At 47.5% G+C, this 22,739-nt stretch overlaps 1 protein-coding gene across 8 annotated transcripts in view; it reads right to left on the bottom strand.

Moving 5' to 3' along the window:
- The window catches only part of APLP2 (amyloid beta precursor like protein 2), a 438,018-nt gene that overhangs the window by 143,822 nt on the left and 271,457 nt on the right, over positions 1-22,739 (bottom strand). For all 8 annotated transcript variants that reach the window (XM_069224475.1, XM_069224476.1, XM_069224474.1 and 5 more), the window contains one exon: positions 7,061-7,191. In XM_069224475.1, the coding sequence (XP_069080576.1) occupies positions 7,061-7,191 (131 nt within the window). The remainder of the gene's footprint in view (positions 1-7,060; positions 7,192-22,739) is intronic.

Here is a 22,739-nt window from a genome sequence, read left to right on the forward strand (position 1 = left end):
CAGTCTTGCTTGGTTCTTGCAATAACTCTAATCATGACTTGCAGTGTGTCCTAAGGAAACTTGCAGTACTTTACTCCTACTTTCCTGGGCTCTGGGGTGGGGTATTTTACTTACCTTTGGTGTTTTCTTACACTCCCAGCTATCCTCTACACACTAGACTTGCCTAGGGGGAATTTGTGATTCGCATTCCACTTTCATAGTATATGGTTTGTGTTGCCCCTAGGCCTATTTCTTCCTATTGCATTCTATGGTATTTCCTATTGTTTGCACTATACTATGATTATTTACTTTACCTGACTTTGGTGTCTAGTGTATATATTGTGTATAATACTTACCTCCAGAAGGAGTATTGTCTCTAAGATATTTTTGGCCTTGTGTCACTAAAATAAAGTACCTTTATTTTTGGTAACACTGAGCATTGTCTTTTAATGTGTATACATACTGTGTAACTATAGTGGTATTGCAGGAGCTGTGCATGTCTCCTAGTTCAGCCTAAGCTGCTCTGCTACAGCTACCTCTATCAGCCTAAGCTTCTAGAACACTACTACATTTCACTAATAAGGGATAACTGGACCTGGTATAAGGTGTAAGTACCCAAGGTACCCACTACAAGCCAGGCCAGCCTCCTACACAATTTATGTTTATTTCATTCCATTTTACACTACCAGTATTATTATTTAAACTTGTGAGCATATGTAATTGTCATTTACTTTTAAGTTATTACTGTTTGTCATTGGACCATGTCTCTAACACGGTCTTAAATTGTTACAGTTGACTGCATACCTAGAGACATAAATCTAAGCCAGTTCAGCCTGCTAGAAGGCTTATCTATTATAAGCAGGGTGGCTCTCACTGGGGACTCTTGATATCGCTTCCATGGTTGTTTTGTATCCCTTCCTCATACCAGATTGCTCTTGGTACGGCATTACACGATCCCGTCACGTAAAAGCTGCTGAACGGGTTCCCCTTCCAGTCTTTCTGTGTGCCTGTATGTAAGATTCTCTTCTCTTCGTGAGCATGATGGGTGTTTGTAGTCACTTTGTGGATTCATTGACACAGAAGTTTAATAAACTCAACTACGTTAGCTACTTCAGAGGTTTGTGATTCACTGAGAAGCCCTGGCACGGCTATAATTTCACTGGAGCGCTCCTACTCACATCACCGCCCCTCCTGGCCACGTACACATTTGGGCATCGAGTATCCCAGATTTATGGGTTTATCATTCATGACCTTATGTCTGGAGCACAGGAGATCTGTTGACTCCCCCTTGTACGGGCTGTACCTTGATGTCCATTCATTTTCTCCTTAACTCTAACAGTGTACTATTACACGCATGAGAATATGAAAATACACATTATGCAAGTCCAACTGTACCATCCATGCATGCAGGTTCAGGGTACAGAGGACTTGAGTGAGCATCAGCATTCTGAATTTCTCCTTTTTGCTGAAGAAATTGAGAGGGAGTGAATCTAGGACAGAACAAAGGCCTCCGTCCTTTCTGGGCACCAGAAAGTAGCTGGAATAACAACCATGACCTACTTCCGGTATCAGCACCCTCTCTTTGGCTCCCTTGGCCAAAAGAGTCGCTGCTTCCTGGTGAATTAAGAAAGAAGGTCCTCTGTCAGCCTGTCTCAAGTGGGTGGCATGGGTGGAGAGTTAGTCTTGAAGGGGAGTGAGTAGCTCCTTCGGTCAACCTGGAGAACCCAGCAGTCTGATATTATCAACCACCAGTGCTGAAGGTGAAGGCATATCCTTCCTTCCTTTGGTTGCCCATGATAGTTCGAGGGCGGAATAAAGAGGTCGGGAGGCTGTGGCTGCTGAGGGAGGGGGTGGTGAACTGGCATGACCACTGGCTGCCTGACTCACAGGATCAGGGTGTAGTGTGGCACCGGCCAGCAGAGGCTGAGAAGTTTGTGTGCCATGGTGGCTGGGCAGGTAAGGACATGGCTGAAAGCTCCTTCCATGGCCACAAAAAGCGGACTGGGGCTGGCAGGGAGCTATGGTAAGGCCCAAGCTCGGCTATTCTTGAAGTGCTCCAGCACTGAATCAACTTTGTATCATAATCCATAGGCTTTGTCTGAAACACGTCTGCTATACTCTTCAAGGTATATAGACTAATGCTGTAACTGCTTTATCACGAGTATGATACTTGTATATTCATGTATATCAAGTCTAAGTTAATTACTAAAAAATGCCTGAAAATCAACTGTACCCAACTATAATTGTTACAGACCACTGAGATCGCCAGGTTTACATCCGTGTGTAGTTGTAGTCCATTTTTTATGTTAAATCCTAACTTGCGGTAACAGGAACTTGTCCTTTTTTAGTTTTAATGCTCCATGCTGTGGTGATTCCATTTTAGTTTTTTTTGGGACTTAGGAGTTTCGCTTGGAGGCCTGTGCCCCTGTCACCTAATGATTTTTAACCTACTTAGCTTGCTCTGTTTTATTCCATTTATTTTATTAGTTCTTCTAAGAGGGCTGCCATAGTTTATATTTTATACAAGTGTTTTGATATGCATTATCAGTGCCACTCTGAGAAGGCGTTCTTATCAGCGTCATGATTAGTTATGTACCTAGGTTTTGTCATCAAGTTTCTTTCTCACTCACGTGTGATAGGAACATAAAGTGCAATTGTGGGGATTGTTTATATAATTGCCTCCACAAGTCTGCCCTTTTATCAGTTGTTTAGGAACATCCCTGTGTCCGGGCTCCTACATTAACTTTATAAATACATCTCACACGCACAAGGTCATTAGAGGGTTTCCTTCCACATGCCATCTATGCTGCATGTCACCTTGCTGCAGAATTCAGCCTTTGTCACCACGGAGTCTGACCTAGAGACCTCATTCCAAGGTAACAAAGTTGGGGGCGCTTCTCATGAAGATGGTACTGGCAGATTAGGTTCATCATACGTAGCTCTCTTTAGGGTAGAGATTAGGTTCTCTTTGCCAGGGATTTTACATCTCATGTTTATTATAAGATGGTGGGGTTTTTTATATTCACAACTCTCTTCTTCAGAATTCTGCTTCTTTTACAGTTTATTTTCCTAATCATTGCAGGACATGCATTTTATTGTAGATTGCCGTCTTTTCAATAAACCTATTGAAAACTTTCCTAGATCTCTTTAATTACCTGTGTGCGACTGAGACTCGCTAACGAGAGAAAAGGGTAATTTTCATTCCAACATGACTCCCTAGAGAGGTTTTATCTAAATTCATGCGTAAGGCTGGCAGAAATTACCTTTGCTGTCTGAGTTTTGGTGAGGCACTGCTTGTGAGCCAGAAGGGTGAGTGAGGCCAACAGTTGCCACTTGTTGTAGGAGTGGCTTAGTCGCCTACAAACAAAAGTGCTGTCATCCCTAAACCAGCAGTCTTGCCTAGGAGCGAGAGTTCAACTACAACAGTGTGAGCCTTAGTTGTCGCTATAAAAGTGCAGATTACTCCGGTCCCGAGCCCGAGGAGAGAGCAACAGGCGAGAAGCTATCCGCTGTTTTCCGAAGCAAAGCTTCCTTATTAAGAGTGTCTTAAAACAGGCAGGAAGACACTTCTTCATTTTCTGCATATTAAGCTGAACTCGTCACTTAATGTACAAGTGTGATGTGAAATGCTTGAGAGGAGAACTGGTGTCTGAGTGTGATAAGAATGCTCAAGAGGATACTGAGTCAAATACACAATTTTGAGACCGGAACTGTTGGCCTGAAATGTGACATGGGGCACATGAGTGACATTTATGTATACAGTAACTGAAAGCCACAATAGTATTGCGATTTAGGCCTGAATGGAAACAATGAGTGCCGAGTACATTCTTAATTGGCAATGATAGTGTAATGCACGTAAATAACAATTCAGACAATACTCTGTTGAACTGGTGAGACTTTTGTTAACCTACAATCTAAGAATCAGAGTCCTTGTTTAGCTTATTGGCTTAGTCCAGAAACCTGACCCATTCATAAGTTTGATTGATGTTACTGACAAACAATCGTTTTTTTGGTGAACTAAGATTATGGCTTTGGGCAAAAGACTTGAAGTCTAGAACAATCTGAAAACTAAGTGGATGTTGAAGTATTCTTGGAACCTGTGAAGTTTGATTGCCCGATAAAGCTTTGACTTTGAATTCAATTATTCTTTGCCCATAGGTAATAACTATTCTGAAAAACCTTCAATTTGTGATTATGTATGGTGAAATACAATCATAACATTGATGGAGTGCAACGTTCTGTTCTAGATCTCCCTCATCGCAGTACCCTCCCCTAAATTCCTTCCCCCCATCTGGCCAATCAGAACCTCGTTATTCAGAATCACAGTCAGAGCTGCCTGAAGGTGGGCTTCTTGAGGGTACTGCTCCCGAGGAACTGGTAAACCTGACACCTTGTCTCCGAAGAGACCGGAGCCATCAAAGGGCATGGTCATAAGGGAAGCTTGGACATCCCCTGACGAGCCATTAATTCTCAGACAGGCCACCAACAAAGAAACCACTCTGCCTAGCAAGTCAGTCGTATCCAGCCCACATCTAATTGTGAACTTAGCTGCATTTCTCCAGTCTTCCATAGAATATCATGGGCAGCACCTACACAATTCATGGGAGTAACGGCCCTAAAGGCACACAGTGTTGATGGACCACAGTGTCGGACTGGTGGAGGAAAACATTTTTTTGTTTCAGGTGTCCAGTCTCTTGGATTCCATATCCGATAAAATGGTAGCAAATGCACAAGGGTTTATGTGGGAAGTGGAGGTTTGGATAACCAATCTCTCCAAGGTAGGGTATTCCATGAGAAAACTGGGTTCCCCTAGGGTGGGGCTATGGCAGTGGACAATTGTCCTCTTCACAGGAGCCCCTGTGCTGGGCTTGGACCAGGTCCCAAGCAGGGCATCCATAAGTGCTTCATCAAATGGGAGAAGCAGTTCTGAGGGGGTCACCCTCGATTGAAGCACCTCTGTCAAGACATAGGGGGTCATTCCGACTCCCGCCGGCGGCGGCGGTAACCGCACGCCCGGCGGGAGCCGCCGAATGACCGCACCGCGGTCAAATGACCGCGGCGGCCATCCCGCTGGGCTGGCGGGCGACCGCCAGAAGGCCGCCCGCCGGCCCAGCGGGAAAGCGCCTTCAATGAGGAAGCCGGCTCCGAATGGAGCCGGCGGAGTTGAAGGCGTGCGACGGGTGCAGTGGCACCCGTCGCGATTTTCAGTGTCTGCTTGGCAGACACTGAAAATCAATTTGGGGCCCTGTTAGGGGGCCCCTGCAGTGCCCATCTATTGGCATGGGCACTGCAGGGGCCCCCAGGGGCCCCACGACACCCGTTACCGCCATCCTGTTCCTGGCGGTGAAAACCGCCAGGATCAGGATGGCGTTAAGGGGGTCGGAATCCCCATGGCAGCCTGTTGGCGGTGCTTCCGCGGTCGTTGGCCCTGGCGGTCGGTGACCGCCAGGGTCAGAATGACCCCCATAGTCTTGACTGCCACTAAGGGCAGGCTGAGGTCCAAGTCCTTACACCAGCCCATGTTGGAGCCTAGGGGCTGGCATTCCTCAGGGTCCACTGGATCCTCCCAAACTTCTCTGAGTCCTAGTCCGTAGAAATAGGGCTTAGGCTCCGCTCTGGAGAGCAGGGCTCCAGTTAGCACCAGAGTCAGTGTTGGATACCTCCCCTCCGTCTCCATGTCGGATTTTGGGATGAAAATGGGGATGGACCCAGCACCGTCAGGAGCATCTACATTGTGATCGCCGTTGGGGAAAGTCGAGATGGTGCAACCGTCACCAGTCCAGAACCATCCGTGGATCTAAGAGGCCCGACAGGTGCCGGGGTCAGACCCTGCCGGTGGGGTACCAGTAGGGGCCCCTCCTGTAGCCATGGGGCCCAAAGGTGCGCCAGCAGGGGAGGTTAGTCTAAATATGAGGTGCATGGCCTCATAAAATTTGCAGAGTTGGGCAGAGGTCGCTCCGGCTCCCAGAAGCTTAGGGAGGTACAGAGCTGGCTCAGGTGCAGGCTCACCCGTGGAGCCAGGCCTTGAACAACCACGCTAACTTGTCTTGTTGAATGACTTCAACAGACAGGGTGAAGTCGAAGATCTCCTCGACTTCTTCCTCTTTCTTTTTGTGGGCCTTACCTGAATGCCTGCGACCAAGACAGATGGCTCCGCCACCGATCCTGGAACCTTCCTATTGACTGGGATTGAGACCGTTGCAGCGTCGCATGTTGAGCTAACAGGAGCTTGAGGGATCCTTACCTCAAGGCCTTGGGGTGCATAGCGCAGCAATCAGTGCGCCTCTTCGCGACATGGTTGCTCTCAAGACACCAGAGGAAAACAAGATGGGGATCCGTCACCGACATCTGTTGGTGACTGGAGCCGCAGGCCTTGAAGCTAGCTTTCCTAGTAAACATCCCTGCCACACCAGGAGAAGATCTTAAAACAATTTCAACAAAGTAAAAAAAAAAGGGCAGTCAAAAAATTATTGGGGGTAGTTCTCTGACGTCAGTATGCTGCCTTGGCGTCTATATAGGCACCAAACACGTCACTTCTGGTACAGATGACGCCACGCACAGATGAACAATGTCACGTACTGGCACGCATGGGTACTGCTTACAAAAAAACGGATGCCTAGGGATAATTCTAAGGTAAATAATCTGCGGCTAGAAGTCTATCAGATATGGATTACCATTTATTTAGCCAGCCAACCAGTTTAAAACTTTTTTTCCCGTTGGACAGATTTTCACAAAAGTTGGCATGCCAAACTTTAGCTTGCCGATTAGGTAAACTGCCAAGTTTCGTGCAAATTCATCCATTGGGTCAACAGTATTAGGCAAATCAAAATGGCTTTTCAATGGAAACATCGTCTGCACCATAACTACACACTGGCTATCGCTACTGTATAATACAGACAAATAAGAAACTAATGGTAACACACAGTGAGCAAGATACTGCCATTAAACATATCTTGTTATGGTGCCCTTTCCTCTGATTCTCACTAAAAACACCGATTTGCATCAAGACACAATCATATCTGGGTAACTTTGTTAATCTTGCAAAATAGAACCTGCACGCAAAGTCACAAGGAAAGCTCACCCGGTCCATGCGGTTGTGGTTTCTGATCTCCAGCTGCTCCTTGGCCTTTTGGAAGCGTGCATGCTCGCTATCGTCAGCAGGGGTCTCAAAGTAGACTTCCACGTCATCTGTGGGTTGCGGTGTTGGGAGAACTGGAAGAGAGAACAGAATGGTGAATAAACTTTACATAAAACCCGGTTACTGACATGACATCCAATTGCTATGTCAAATGATCAAGGATTTAACCCCTTCTGTGCCGCGGACGTAGTGGTTACGTCCTGCGGCACAGTGCTGCTGTGCCGAGGACGTAACCACTACGTCCTCGGCACACAGCCCAGAGGGAGCGCTCTCGCTCCCTCTGTGGGGTTCCCCCCCACCCCCCCAAGTCAGGGATGGAAGGGGAAGCCCTTCCCCTCCCACCCCCGACCCCCCCCAACCCCCCCTGTGACGTCAGCGCGTGAGCGCACGCTGATTAGTCACAGGGTCTCCCCCATCGCGCTGGAAGCAGAGCTTCCAGCGCGATTGAAAAAGAAATGCTTTTGCATTTCTTTTTCAATCCCATGGGGGAGGCCCCGAGAGGCTTCAAAGGGAAGGAAATGTATTTCCTTCCCTTTGAAGTCTCTCACAGGTTTCAAAAGCTGGATTGCTTGCAATCCGGCTTTTGAAACCCCACTAGACACCAGGGATTTTTTTTTTTTCTTGAAATTGGCAAAAGGGAGCGACCCCTTGGGCAAGGGTCGCTCCCAGGGGGGCATTTTTTTAGAAAGGCCTTTTCTGCCCCCACTGGGGGCAGATTGGCCTATTATTAGGCCGATCTGCCCCCAGGGGGGGCAGAAACCTCTAGGCACCAGGGACCATTTTTTTTTTTTTTTTTTTTTTTGTGATGAATTCTTTTTTTTTAGGTGGGGAGCGATCCCTTAGGCAAGGGTCGCTCCCCTACGGGGCAATATATATTTAGGCCATTTCTGCCCCCCTTGGGGGCAGATTGGCCTATTCTGATAAGGCCAATCTGCCCCCAAGGGGGGCAGAAACCATTAGACACCAGGGAGTTTGTTTTTGCGCGCGAATGTCACGCAACAAAGCGACCCCTTTGGCAAGGGTCGCTCCCAGGGGGGGCAATTTTTTGGGAAGGCCTTTTCAGATCGGCCTATTATTAGGCCGATCTGCCCCCAGGGGGGGAAGAAACCTCTAGGCGCCAAGGCAAATTTTTTTTTTGTGTTTTTTTTTTTGTTCTTTTTTTTTTTTTAAGAGATGGGGAGCGACCCATCAGGCAAGGGTCGCTCCCCTGGGGGGCAAATTGTATTTAGACCATTTCTGCCCCCCTGGGGGCAGATTGGCCGATTTTAGGTCAATCTGCCCCCAAGGGGGCAGAAACCACTAGGCACCGGGGATTTGTTTTTTGGCGCCAATGTCACGCAGGGGGAGCGACCCCGTAGGCAAGGGTCGCTCCCGGGGGGGGGGGGGGGGGGGGGGGCAAATTTATTTTAGGCCATTTCTGCCCCCCCGGGGGACAGATCGGCCTATTATTAGGCCGAACTGCCCCCGGGGGGGGGCAGAACACTCTAGGCGCCAGGGCAATTTTTTTTTTGTGTTTTTTTTTTTTTGTTGTTTCTTTTTTTAGAGATGGGGAGCGACCCATCAGGCAAGGGTCGCTCCCCTGGGGGGGCAAATTGTATTTAGACCATTTCTGCCCCCCTGGGGGCAGATTGGCCAATTTTAGGTCAATCTGCCCCCAAGGGGGCAGAAACCACAAGGCACCGGGGATTTGTTTTTTGGCGCCAATGTCACGCAGGGGGAGCGACCCCGTAGGCAAGGGTCGCTCCCGGGGGGGGGGTGTGCCGGTTGGGGGGGCAAATTTATTTTAGGCCATTTCTGCCCCCCCGGGGGACAGATCGGCCTATTTTTAGGCCGAACTGCCCCCGGGGGGGGGGGGCAGAACACTCTAGGCGCCAGGGCAATTTTTTTTTGTGTTTTTTTTTTTTGTTGTTTCTTTTTTTAGAGATGGGGAGCGACCCATCAGGCAAGGGTCGCTCCCCTGGGGGGGCAAATTGTATTTAGACCATTTCTGCCCCCCTGGGGGCAGATTGGCCAATTTTAGGTCAATCTGCCCCCTAGGGGGCAGAAACCACTAGGCACCGGGGATTTGTTTTTTGGCGCCAATGTCACGCAGGGGGAGCGACCCCGTAGGCAAGGGTCGCTCCCGGGGGGGGGGGGGGGGGGTGTGGGGGTTGGGGGGGCAAATTTATTTTAGGCCATTTCTGCCCCCCCGGGGGACAGATCGGCCTATTATTAGGCCGAACTGCCCCCGGGGGGGGGCAGAACACTCTAGGCGCCAGGGCAATTTTTTTTTGTGTGTTTTTTTTTTTGTTGTTTCTTTTTTTAGAGATGGGGAGCGACCCATCAGGCAAGGGTCGCTCCCCTGGGGGGGCAAATTGTATTTAGACCATTTCTGCCCCCCTGGGGGCAGATTGGCCAATTTTAGGTCAATCTGCCCCCAAGGGGGCAGAAACCACTAGGCACCGGGGATTTGTTTTTTGGCGCCAATGTCACGCAGGGGGAGCGACCCCGTAGGCAAGGGTCGCTCCCGGGGGGCGGTGGGGGTTGGGGGGGCAAATTTATTTTAGGCCATTTCTGCCCCCCCGGGGGACAGATCGGCCTATTATTAGGCCGAACTGCCCCCGGGGGGGGGCAGAACACTCTAGGCGCCAGGGCAATTTTTTTTTTGTGTTTTTTTTTGTTGTTGTTTCTTTTTTTAGAGATGGGGAGCGACCCATCAGGCAAGGGTCGCTCCCCTGGGGGGGCAAATTGTATTTAGACCATTTCTGCCCCCCTGGGGGCAGATTGGCCAATTTTAGGTCAATCTGCCCCCAAGGGGGCAGAAACCACTAGGCACCGGGGATTTGTTTTTTGGCGCCAATGTCACGCAGGGGGAGCGACCCCGTAGGCAAGGGTCGCTCCCGGGGGGGGATGGGGGTTGGGGGGGCAAATTTATTTTAGGCCATTTCTGCCCCCCCGGGGGACAGATCGGCCTATTATTAGGCTGAACTGCCCCCGGGGGGGCGGGCAGAACACTCTAGGCACCAGGGCAATTTTTTTTTTGTGTGTTTTTTTTTTTGTTGTTTCTTTTTTTAGAGATGGGGAGCGACCCATCAGGCAAGGGTCGCTCCCCTGGGGGGGCAAATTGTATTTAGACCATTTCTGCCCCCCTGGGGGCAGATTGGCAAATTTTAGGTCAATCTGCCCCCAAGGGGGCAGAAACCACTAGGCACCGGGGATTTGTTTTTTGGCGCCAATGTCACGCAGGGGGAGCGACCCCGTAGGCAAGGGTCGCTCCCGGGGGGGTGGTGGGGGTTGGGGGGCAAATTTATTTTAGGCCATTTCTGCCCCCCCGGGGGACAGATCGGCCTATTATTAGGCCGAACTGCCCCCGGGGGGGGGGGGGGCAGAAACCTCTAGGCGCCAGGGGAATTTTTCTTTTTTTTCTTTTTTTTTTTCTTTGTTTTTTTTTTTTAAGAGATGGGGAGCGACCCATCAGGCAAAAGTCGCTCCCCTGGGGGACAAATTGTATTTAGGCCATTTCTGCCCCCCTTGGGGGCAGATTGGCTGAGTTTAGGTCAACCTGCCCCCAAGGGGGCAGAAACCACTAGGCACCGGGGATTTGTTTTTTGGTGCCAATGTCACGCAGGGGGAGCGACCCCGTAGGCAAGGGTCGCTCCCGGCGGGGGAGGGTGGGGGTTGGGGGGGCAAATTTATTTTAGGGCATTTCTGCCCCCCCCCGGCTGAGCTACAGGCCAAACACCACAGGTAGGCACCTTGCAAAAAACACCTCTGTTTTCTGTGAAAAAATATGTTGTGTCCACGTTGTGTTTTGGGCCATTTCCTTTTGTGGGCGCTAGGCCTACCCACAGAAGTGATGTACCATTTTTATCGAGAGACTTAGGGGAACGCTGGGTGGAAGGAAATTTGTGGCTCCTCTCAGATTCCAGAACTTTCTGTCACCGAAATGAGAGGAAAAAGTGTTTTTTGGGCCAAATTTTGATGTTTGCAAAGGATTCTGGGTAACATAACCTGGTCAGAGCCCCGCAAGTCACCCCATCTTGGATTCCCCTGGGTTTCTAGTTTTCAAAAATGCACTGGTTTGCTAGGTTTCCTCAGGTGTCGGCTGAGCTACAGGCCAAAATCCACAGGTAGGCACTGCTTTTTATAAAAAAATGTGATGTGTCCACGTTGTGTTTTGGGCCCTTTCCTTTCGTGGGCGCTAGTCCTACCCACACAAGTGAGGTATCATTTTTATCGGGAGACTTGGGGGAACGCTGGGTAGAAGGAAATTTGTGGCTCCTCTCAGATTCCAGAACTTTCTGCCACAGAAATGTGAGTAACGTGTATTTTTAGCCAAATTTTGAGGTTTGCAAAGGATTCTGGGTAACAGAACCTGGTCCGAGCCCCGCAAGTCACCCCTCCTTGGATTCCCCTAGGTCTCTAGTTTTCAGAAATGCACAGGTTTGGTAGGTTTCCCTAGGTGCCGGCTGAGCTAGAGGCCAAAATCTACAGGTAGGCACTTCGCAAAAAACACCTCTGTTTTTTTCCAAAATTTAGGATGTGTCCACGTTGCGCTTTGGGGTGTTTCCTGTCGCCGGCGCTAGGCCTACCCACGCAAGTGAGGTATCATTTTTATCGGGGGACTTGGGGGAACGCTGGGTGGAAGGAAATTTGTAGCTCCTCTCAGATTCCAGAACTTTCTGCCACAGAAATGTGAGGGACATGTGTTTTTTTATCCAAATTTTGAGGTTTGCAAAGGATTCTGGGTAACAGAACCTGGTCCGAGCCACACAAGTCACCCCTCCTTGGATTCCCCTAGGTCTCTAGTTTTCAGAAATGTACAGGTTTGGTAGGTTTCCCTAGGTGGCGGCTGAGCTAGAGGCCAAAATCTCCAGGTAGTCACTTTGCTAAAAACAGCTCTGTTTTCTGTGATGTGTCCACGTTGTGTTTTGGGGCATATCCTGTCGCGGGCGCTAGGCCTACCCACACAAGTGAGGTATCATTTTTATCGGGAGACATGGGGGAACGCTGGGTGGAAGGAAATTTGTGGCTCCTCTCAGATTCCAGAACTTTCTGCCACAGAAATGTGAGGAACATGTGTTTTTTTAGCCAAATTTTGAGGTTTGCAAAGGATTCTGGGTAACAGAACCTGGTCCGAGCCCCGCAAGTCACCCCTCCTTGGATTCCCCTAGGTCTCTAGTTTTCAGAAATGTACAGGTTTGGTAGGTTTCCCTAGGTGGCGGCTGAGCTAGAGGCCAAAATCTCCAGGTAGTCACTTTGCTAAAAACAGCTCTGTTTTCTGTGATGTGTCCACGTTGTGTTTTGGGGCATATCCTGTCGCGGGCGCTAGGCCTACCCACACAAGTGAGGTATCATTTTTATCGGGAGACATGGGGGAACGCTGGGTGGAAGGAAATTTGTGGCTCCTCTCAGATTCCAGAACTTTCTGCCACAGAAATGTGAGGAACATGTGTTTTTTTAGCCAAATTTTGAGGTTTGCAAAGGATTCTGGGTAACAGAACCTGGTCCGAGCCCCGCAAGTCACCCCTCCTTGGATTCCCCTAGGTCTCTAGTTTTCAGAAATGCACAGGTTTGGTAGGTTTCCCTAGGTGCCGGCTGAGCTAGAGGCCAAAATCTACAGGTAGTCACTTTGCTAAAAACAGCTCTGTTTTCTGTGATATGTCCACGTTGTGTTTTGGGGCATATCCTGTCGCGGGCGCTAGGCCTACCCACACAAGTGAGGTATCATTTTTATCGGGAGACGTGGGGGAACGCTGGGTGCAAGGAAATTTGTGGCTCCTCTCAGATTCCAGAACTTTCTGCCACAGAAATGTGAGGAACATGTGTTTTTTTAGCGAAATTTTGAGGTTTGCAAAGGATTCTGGGTAACAGAACCTGGTCCGAGCCCCGCAAGTCACCCCTCCTTGGATTCCCCTAGGTCTCTAGTTTTCAGAAATGCACAGGTTTGGTAGGTTTCCCTAGGTGGCGGCTGAGCTAGAGGCCAAAATCTACAGGTAGTCACTTTGCTAAAAACAGCTCTGTTTTCTGTGATATGTCCACGTTGTGTTTTGGGGTATATCCTGTCGCGGGCGCTAGGCCTATCCACACAAGTGAGGTATCATTTTTATCGGGAGACGTGGGGGAACGCTGGGTGGAAGGAAATTTGTGGCTCCTCTCAGATTCCAGAACTTTCTGCCACAGAAATGTGAGGAACATGTGTTTTTTTAGCCAAATTTTGAGGTTTGCAAAGGATTCTGGGTAACAGAACCTGGTCCGAGCCACACAAGTCACCCCTCCTTGGATTCCCCTAGGTCTCTAGTTTTCAGAAATGCACAGGTTTGGTAGGTTTCCCTAAGCGGCGGCTGAGCTAGAGGCCAAAATCTACAGGTAGTCACTTTGCTAAAAACAGCTCTGTTTTCTGTGATGTGTCCATGTTGTGTTTTGGGGCATATCCTGTCGCGGGTGCTAGGCCTACCCACACAAGTGAGGTACCATTTTTATCGGGAGACTTGGGGGAACATAGATTAGCAAAACAAGTACTATTGCCCCTTGTCTTTCTCTACATTTTTTCCTTCCAAATATAGGAGTGTGTGTAAAAAAGACATCTATTTGAGAAATTCCCTGTAATTCACGTGCTACTATGGTCACCCCGGAATTCAGAGATGTGCAAATAACCACTGCTCCTCAACACCTTATCTTGTGCCCTTTTTGGAAATGCAAAGGTTTTCTTGATAGCAATTTTTTACTCCTTATATTTCAGCAAATGAATTGCTGTATACCCGGTATAGAATGAAAACGCAGTGCAGGGTGCAGCTCATTTATTGGCTCTGGGTTCCTCGGGTTCTTGATGAACCTACAAGCCCTATATATCCCCGCAACCAGAGGAGTCCAGCAGACGTAACGGTATATTGCTTTCGATAATCTGACATTGCAGGGAAAAGTTACAGAGTAAAACGTAGAGAAAAATTGATGGTTTTTTCACCTCAATTTCAATATTTTTCTTTTTCAGCTGTTATTTTCTGTAGGAAACCCTTGTAGGATCTACACAAATGACCCCTTGCTGAATTCAGAATTTTGTCTACTTTTCAGAAATGTTTAGGTTTCTGGGATCCAGCATTGGTTTCATGACCATTCCTGTCACTGACTGGAAGGAGGCTGAAAGCACAAAAAATTGCACAAATGGGGTATGCCCCAGTAAAATGCCAAAATTGTGTTGAAAAATTGCGTTTTCTGATTCAAGTCTGCCTGTTCCTGAAAGCTGGGAAGCTGCTGAGTTTAGCACCGCAAACCCTTTGTTGATGCCATTTTCAGGGGAAAAACCACAAGCCTTCTTCTGCAGCCACTTTTTCCAATTTTTTTGAAAAAAACGAAATTTTCACTGTATTTTGGCCAATTTCTTGGCCTCCTTCAAGGGAACCCACAAAGTCTGGGTACCTCTAGAATCCCTAGGATGTTGGAAAAAAAGGACGCAAATTTGGCTTGGTTAGCTTATGTGGACAAAAAGTTATGAGGGCCTAAGCGCGAACTGCCCCAAATAGGCAAAAAAAGGCCCGGCACAGGAGGGGGAAAAGGCCTGGCAGCGAAGGGGTTAAACATTAAAAGGAAAACCCGTAATAAACACTGAACTAAAGTAGAACGATTTCTCTGGTGCTAACAGACAAGAGAAACATAGTGCACGCTACATTTTCTATTTTTTTATTTAACCAATAGCACTTGGATTTTATGGATTTTGCAAGCCAGGATGGTTGTGGTTTAAAAATTTCTTCCGGCCCCACCGCCTCAAACAATGGAAAACGCTTACTAAGCAGGTGCACATTTCACAATCCCAGTCACCCCATTTAAGGTGGAACTGTCAACTTCCCCACATCTTCAGCGATTAACAGCAGGAATGAAATGCCAATGTCCTTTGTAATATCAGTCATGACGAAGTCTTAAAGTCGTTTGGGCCCTCAGTGACTGTAAAGATTATTGCAAAATGTATGAGATAAGTATAGCTCTTCATCTTTTTTCTCATCCTACCTTGGTTTCTCTGAACCTTTTTTTTTATTTTTATCACTGCTCTGGAAAGGCGTGGTCTGAAACGGACCAGATAGCATACAGCTGTAATGCTTTGAAAGGAGATTCTTCTAGTTACTTCAAGAGGTGTACCTCATCATAAATACCATACAGGACTGCTGTCAACTCACTGCCCCTTACACAATATAACCATAGTTTGCTTACATGTGCCTGGCACAGTACAAGAAATCAACTGCTGTAACTGCTTCTGTTCCACTGCTGCTACAGCACACATGCTTAGTTTCACAGCTGACTAAGGCAAGTGGGAAATAAAGCCAAAGTTAGAGTAATAACAATAGGGAGTAAAATCAACAGGTCTAGAAGAGGACTAAATAGATAACTCATTCATCTACTACAAACAATTATGGTTAATAAACAAGAAACTATCACTGAAAACGTTCAGAAACTGCAGAACTACTCACAGAAGAAGCGAAAAAAAAATATTGAAAGAACAACTGTCATGATGGAAATGTCACCTGCATGGCCTATAAGTCTACCAGTAGAGAGAGGAAAGGACTCTGTGGACCTGCTAGAGGTGAGACTGTTTAGGAGGAGAAGTCCAGCGTGCCTCTGGATAAGAGATACCCAGAGAAAGCGGACTGTCTGAGAGTGAAGCCACGAGCAACCTGTGTTGCCGAGAGGCTGCCTGAGTCTCTAAGAAGGTTGCTAGCAGGAATCACGAAAAGCCTATGGGAATGCATTGTCCAAGGTAAGGACTGCAACTGCCTTTGTGAATGTATGAGGCTAGTTAGGGTTGCAACTGCCCTGGCCATCGAATCAGCCAAGCCGGGGACCTCAACTCCTTTGCGTGGTCAACAGCCCAAATGGACCTGCATCCATCTCATGGTCAGACAGGGACCACAGAAGTCACATCCACACTGAAGCACCAGGGCTACCTATCAATGCTCGACTGAACCAGGGCAGCTGTGGAAGGAGAGGGAGTGGCTGGGGGAAGGTGAAGACTATGCTGTTGCATTTGCACAAGTAAAGCGCAAGATACTAGAAACTAACTTCCTTCCTGCTACACCACCAAGGTAATTACACAATGTCCATGAACCACCTGAGCATTTGACTTGTGAGGCACTAGAATCTGCCCACGAGCCTGAACCATGCTTTTTCACTATTTGCTGGAAGGGGCAAGCTCAATAAGGATTACAGTGGTTGGAGACAGCACATAGGTTAAGGATAAATATTTGAGTGTCTAGAATCAAGGGAGCACCTTCACCAGGATCAATGCCCTACATACTGGATGAAACTGGATTCAATTGTGTAGTATTTAGTACTACAGTGTGCTTAAAGGTAAATATAGCTTACCCTGTAGACATCTCTTCGTGGTATGTAGCGCTGTAGATTCACATGCTGTGCATACGCCGGCCATCTAGTGTTGGGCTCAGACGTGTACAACTTGTTTTTGTTCAAGAATTCTTTCGAGTCACGAGGTATACTGACTCCTCTCATTGTTAGTGTTGCACATGAACACTGAGTCATTATTTAGACTGTTTTCTCACCCAGAAGGTACAGATGTATAATAAGCATAAAGATGTCCATGCAATAGGAAGGAATAATAGATGAAGAAACAAGCTATCAGCAACAACCAAGGTCTTCAGGGGAGGAGGGCGGCACCTGTGAATCTACTGCACTACATGCGACAAACAGATGTTTACAGGGTGAATAACATTTTCAGTTTGTGGCATGTGCAGCTGTAGATACACGTGCTGTGCATAGACTGAAAAGCAGTTTTCCCTGGAATGTAGCGGCTAGCTGGAGGATGTTCAGGAACACTGTAAAAAACATACACAAAACGGCTTGACCCACTTGGGCCTACTGTCTCGCTAGGACATCCTCACTATATTGTTTAGCAAAAGTGTGTGGTGTGGACCAAGGAGCAGCTTTACAAATGTCAGCTATTGGAATGTTGCCTAATAAAGCCACGGAGGCTGCCTTTTTACTGTAGAATGTGGCCTCAAAGGGGTAGAGTGCTGAATTTTAGCTCTGGTATAGCGGGTCTGAATACACTTAATTAGCCATTGAGCATTCCTGCTTTTGAAATAGCAGGCCCTTTGTATGGTTTTGGGAAGGCCACAAATAGCTGTTGAGTCTTGTGAAATGGGTCTGCCCTGTCCATGTAGTACATGAAGGCTCTCTTTACATCCAGTGTATGAAGTGCCGCTCTGCTACCTAGTTTGGATGCAGGAAGAAAACTGGCAGTTCCATGGTCTGGTTAAAGTGAAATAAATATCACCTTGGGTAGGAATGTTGGATTAGTCCTAAGGACTACCTTGTCAGTGTGAACCTTGAAAAAAGGTTCCTTAAAGTTAACAAGTGAATCTCGCTTACACATATAAGTGAGGTAATGGTGACTAGGAAGGCTCCATATTCCAGGACAGAAATTGTAGACAACAATAATGAAGGCGCTTAAAAGGGGGCCCTTATTAGTCTTGTGTGGACTATATTAAGATTCCAGGATGGGACCGGGAGTAGTCTGGGAGGGATAACCCTTTTAAGCGCTTCCATGAAACCTTTAATTACAGGGTTTCTAAACAGCAAGGAGTGGTCTGTGTTCTGAAAGTATGCAGCACTAGAGCTAAGTGTAGAAGCATAGGTATGTAGGCCAGTTCTGAGCATTGCACGTACAATAGGTAGTAGCCAATGTCCTGCACTGTTTGTTTTAAGGGATCAATGAGTTTGGGAAGACAGTACAGGACAAATCTCTTCCACTTTGCTGCATAACAGGCCGTAGTGGTGGGGTAACAACCTTCCCTAAGGATAATCATGCACTTACTTATGTATGTAACCAAACTGTAAGATCATATGGTCCGGCCTGTTGGGGAGCTTGTCATGGGGAACCGCCAAGAAATCCAGGAGTAGTTTGCGTAGTTTCTTGATCACATATACAAGGAGTAGGAGAGGCAGAAAAGTGTAGGCAAATATCCCTGAGCAATTAATCCACAGTGCATTTCCCCTGGACTGTGGGCAAGGGAACTTGTAGGCGAAGCTTGGGCATTTGGTGTTTTTGGCGGTTGCTAACAGATCTATTTAGGGAAAACTTCATCTCTGAAAATAGTGGAACAGGACTTCTGGAAGGAGTTACCAATCCTGGACTGGTTGCTGCACACTGCTGAGCAGGTCTGCAAAGTTGATGTTCTACCCAGCAGGTACTCCACTAGGAGGTGAGCCTTGTAGTAAATTGCCCACCACCAAATATTCTGCTCTAACCTTGACAGTTGGAGCAAGTGTGTGTGCCCCTGTTTCCGAAGGTAGTACATGGCAGTTATGTTGTCTGACTTTCCAACAGCTCCAGGTAGTCTATATGAGATGTTTTTGTAGGGGAGACCACAGGGCCTGAGCAGCGATTTTCAGTAGGTGTGCCCCTCCAGCCCATGAGAGATATGTCTATGGCAGTGGTCTCCAAACTTTTTAACGCCGCGCCCCCCCAGTTGAAAAATATAAAACATTGGGCCCCCCTCAGAAGTTTTCACAGTTATTTTCTAAAGATGTAAATTTTAAATCTGTCTAAACCTATTTAAACATTGCAGTTAAGTACTGTTATATATTTTTTTAAATGCAATAACATGCTTCTGCTTAAAACAAAGGCCTGTTATCTGTATAATGCTTCTTTAGGCCATAGTCTGGCACCCCCCCTGAGATCACTTGAGGCCCCCCTAGGGGGGCCCGCCCCCCAGTTTGAAGACCTCTGGTCTATGGTAATGGTCACCTGCGGAATAGGGTACAGATCAGGCCTGCCCACAGCACATTTTTGCTGTTCCACTACTGCACAAAGTAATAGGTGCTGGCCTTTACAAACACTAGATCTTCCCATTGACGCTCCACTTGTGACCACTGTTCTGCTAATCTCTCTTGTAGAAGCCATTGTACAGAGTTGGCATAAGCTTACAATCTGGCTGAAAAAGAGGCAACAGGAACTGAAGATTGTGGAGTTGATGCAAAGTGAGCTGCTTGTGATCAAGGCAGTGATGTTTGCTTGAGCTCTTTATCAGCCATCCGTCGAGGTAAGGGAAGGCATGGATGCCACAAAAGGGAGTCACTGTTGGTAGGGGTGGCTAACTTAGCTATTCCACCTCTGCCCTGCCCTTTAGCATTATTTCCCCTGAAGGAACCTCTGGTGTATTCCCGGATAGCTTGTGCTTGTTGTTGCTGTCTCCGATAGGAGGTCTAGGGGGAGGTGATTTTGGAACCGTCACAAAACTATGGCTGCGGTGAAAGATCAACTGTGGAGATGGCAACTGTAGGGAACCCTTTACCTTGGCCGTTTCTGTGTGTTTTTTTTTTTTCTTTCTCCAGCATCTGATCAACTTAGGCCAAATAGATGTACTCCATCAAGCACTTCTGGCTTAAAGATAGATACAAAGCCAAGCATGTCTTCTGATAAGAAAGCTAGAGTTTACTCCCCTAGTGGCGGTGTACGCAGCATCAAGGGCACATATGACAGAAGTATTAGCAATGGTCTGCTCTTCCGACACAATCCTCTAAGTCCTTTGTTTATACGGTTCTGGTAGGTGCTGTATAAGCTCCTGCATTTCATCCCATTGGATGCAATCATATCTTGCTAACAGACATACTGAATTAGCAATAAGCCAATGGGATGCTGACTGACTTGCAACCGTTTTCCCTGCAGCTTCTAATTTTCTGCTTTCTTTGCTCAGGGAGCGGTGCGCCCCCAGTGCCCTGGGCATTCAACCTCTTGCATGCAGTATGTACCAACAGGAGTCGGGTGGCAGTTGCCCTGTAATATATGGTGGGTCAGAGGGTGGAGGTTTATACTTCTTGTTGACACTTGGTGTGACAATTCTGGCCTTTAAAAACTTCCTGTGATGTCTTAAGCATGCCCTTAAGCATTGGCATGAACTGGCTGGCCCACTGTCTATTGGAGAGGGTTTACACTAGGAAATAATCTTCCTCCGGTATAGAATGCAAAGCCACCTTGTGAAAATTAGCTGCTCTATGGAGCACTTCAGGATACAATGTGGTGCTATCAGGGAGAGAAGGATTTGCAGGGTACAAATCTGGGTCATGGACCCGTGGAAGACTACCTCATAATCGTCCCATGAAGCATCTTTTTGGACTTGGATGTATAGTACCTCAGATAAAGCGTGGTGGGGGCTTCCCTCTTCATAGGATGGTTGAGAGGACCCCTGAAGTGATGGGGCCATTGGGGGGAGGGGGAGAGGAGGTGGCGGAGGAGGTAAAGAGGACGAGGATGGTGAGCAGGTGTTACAGGTACAGGGCTGGTACCCATATCATATCTCTTCTTCAGCTTTGAAGGCAGTGGTGGCTCCAGAGATAACTGTTCTTTGAATGTAAACTGCCTCTGCGAGGAAGAGAATGCTACAATGAGGTGGAGGTTTAGCAATAATCTTGCATGTGTGGGAATGGATAAAAAAGCAGCGCTGTTTAGTGTCCAGTTCCTCCTGACGGATAGGAAGCTCCTGGTTATCCGCGTCTGCTCTAGATGGGCAACGGAGCACCGTTGGCTGTTTGGTCCACAAAGTCACTTTAGGCGTAGACGCTTGTTTCAGCTTTCACAACTAAAGTGTGTTTCAACACCAAAGTAGCTTCCAACATCAAGCCTTGCTTCGGTCTGAAGACATGATGCAAATACTTGTTTCAGCTCCAAAATGTCCTTCGATGCCTATCTACTGGTGGGCGCCAAAGATGTTGGTGGCATCTAGGGATGCCTGGTCTTGACCTACTGACTGTACCAGAGGGGGAACTGACATTGTCTCCGAAGTCTTATATTGGTGCCAGCCATGGCTGGAGGGCAGTGGTGGCCCGAATCATTCCGAATGAGGGCTGCAAGCCCTGACCCCGGAAGGGCAGTGAGTGCCTTGTTGTGATGTGGTACCCATTGCGTGTATGCTCTGCCATTGGGCCAGTGTTGGCTGCGGATCTGCATCGTCTGATTCAGACAAAGACTCTGGTTCAGCCTCGACATCCTTCTCGAAGTCCTCCATTTGGACATACTCTCCCCGAAGATATCGGGGGTCTCATCGTCTCTCTGCTGTTTAATGGCACAAAATGAAAGCAGACGGTCATGACGATTACGGATGGTCTTCTTTGACTGAACTGCAAGACAGGCCCAGCAGGAGGCCTTCTTATGGTCTGGAGATAGGCACAAACTGCATACGACCTCCTGGTCTATCCAAGAGTGCTTTGAGTGGTACTCTGGACAGTGTCTGCAATCACGCTTAGACCATTCTTGAATGCCAGACAAGCGGAAAAGAGCCCAACCAGGACCAAGACCCTGCTCAAAAACATCACCTGTGATGCAGAACTGTTGACCACGACGTAGAGAAAGAATAAGTGCACAGACTGTTCTAAACTTATTGGAAATGTAGAACTCAAGAGGCCTTGACAAAGGTCGCCATGCTGCGTTGACTCAAAGCCCCAACAAAGCACGTCTGTACCGGATGGCGGAAGAAAACAATCAAACTATGGAGTTGATTTTCATGAGCAATGCTAACTAAGAGAGGAGTTACTACAACTCGTGACTCGAAAAAATTCTTCAAACAAAAACAAGTTCTACACATCCCAGCCCAACACTAGATGGAGGGCATATGCACAGCATGTGTATCTACACAACACATATCACAATTACTTCCTTTTTCTAAAAGACAAGCACTGGGCTTCACACTGAAGGTATTATGTTTGTTGATGTTGAAGTCTGAGCTTTTGCCACCCTGGAAACTGGAGGCAGCTCGCCCATGCTACTTTGAGTCAAGTGTGGAAAGGGTTGTACCTGGTTCAGTTGGTAAATCCATATTAGGACGGAACCCAGCGCAGCCCATCTGTTTTGTGGCACCCCAAATACAAAGGAGAACTTCACAGGATAAGAAAGATTTAGGTAGGCATGTCAGAATAATTTCGAACACCAAATATGAAGCATTTGAAATGCTATCATCAGAACTGCCCAGAGTAGGATTCCTAGACTTTGAAGATAAGTTCAAATAATCTTAAAAACAAAAACACCAAAAAACGTCTGCCTAATATCACCACATGAACCGATAGATAAGACTCCTTTTTTTAATTTATTTTTTTATTCAATTTTGATAAACATAAAAACAACAAGCCCAGAAGCAGAGCAAATACATACACAGATAATCCCGGCAGTCTCCAAACATCAACTGTTTTTTAGTCAGTCAATGATAATATATAGCAAGGGAAATATTCCCATCATGCTCAGGACATCAGGTTCCATCCAACACAACATGTACTAGCCATTGGGATTAACATTAGAAACATACCTCAAGGATAGAGGCTAAATGCTACCACGCTCCCAGGGCTGGAAAGAACAGGTCAACTACCAACAAAAGAGATAAAGGGTGGCAGAGAGGGACACGGGCAGCACAGTCATCCATCCCAGCAAGCAAACATGGCGCTGACGAGCGGCAACCCAAAGCTGATCTTCCATGTGCGTGGCCGACCAAAATAAACACGCAACATTTCATTTATGAGACTCCAAAAAGGAGCACAGGGGTGCCCAAATGTCCCTCGGGCAGGAACCCTCAGGGACCAGTTCCCAAAAAATTGTTAACTGCTCCTGGCAGAACGCCGCATCTCGCAGCCAGTCAGCCCAGCGAGGGGCCCG

The sequence above is a fragment of the Pleurodeles waltl genome, chromosome 3_1 (genome assembly GCF_031143425.1).
Source record: "Pleurodeles waltl isolate 20211129_DDA chromosome 3_1, aPleWal1.hap1.20221129, whole genome shotgun sequence".
Lineage (NCBI taxonomy): Eukaryota > Metazoa > Chordata > Amphibia > Caudata > Salamandridae > Pleurodeles > Pleurodeles waltl.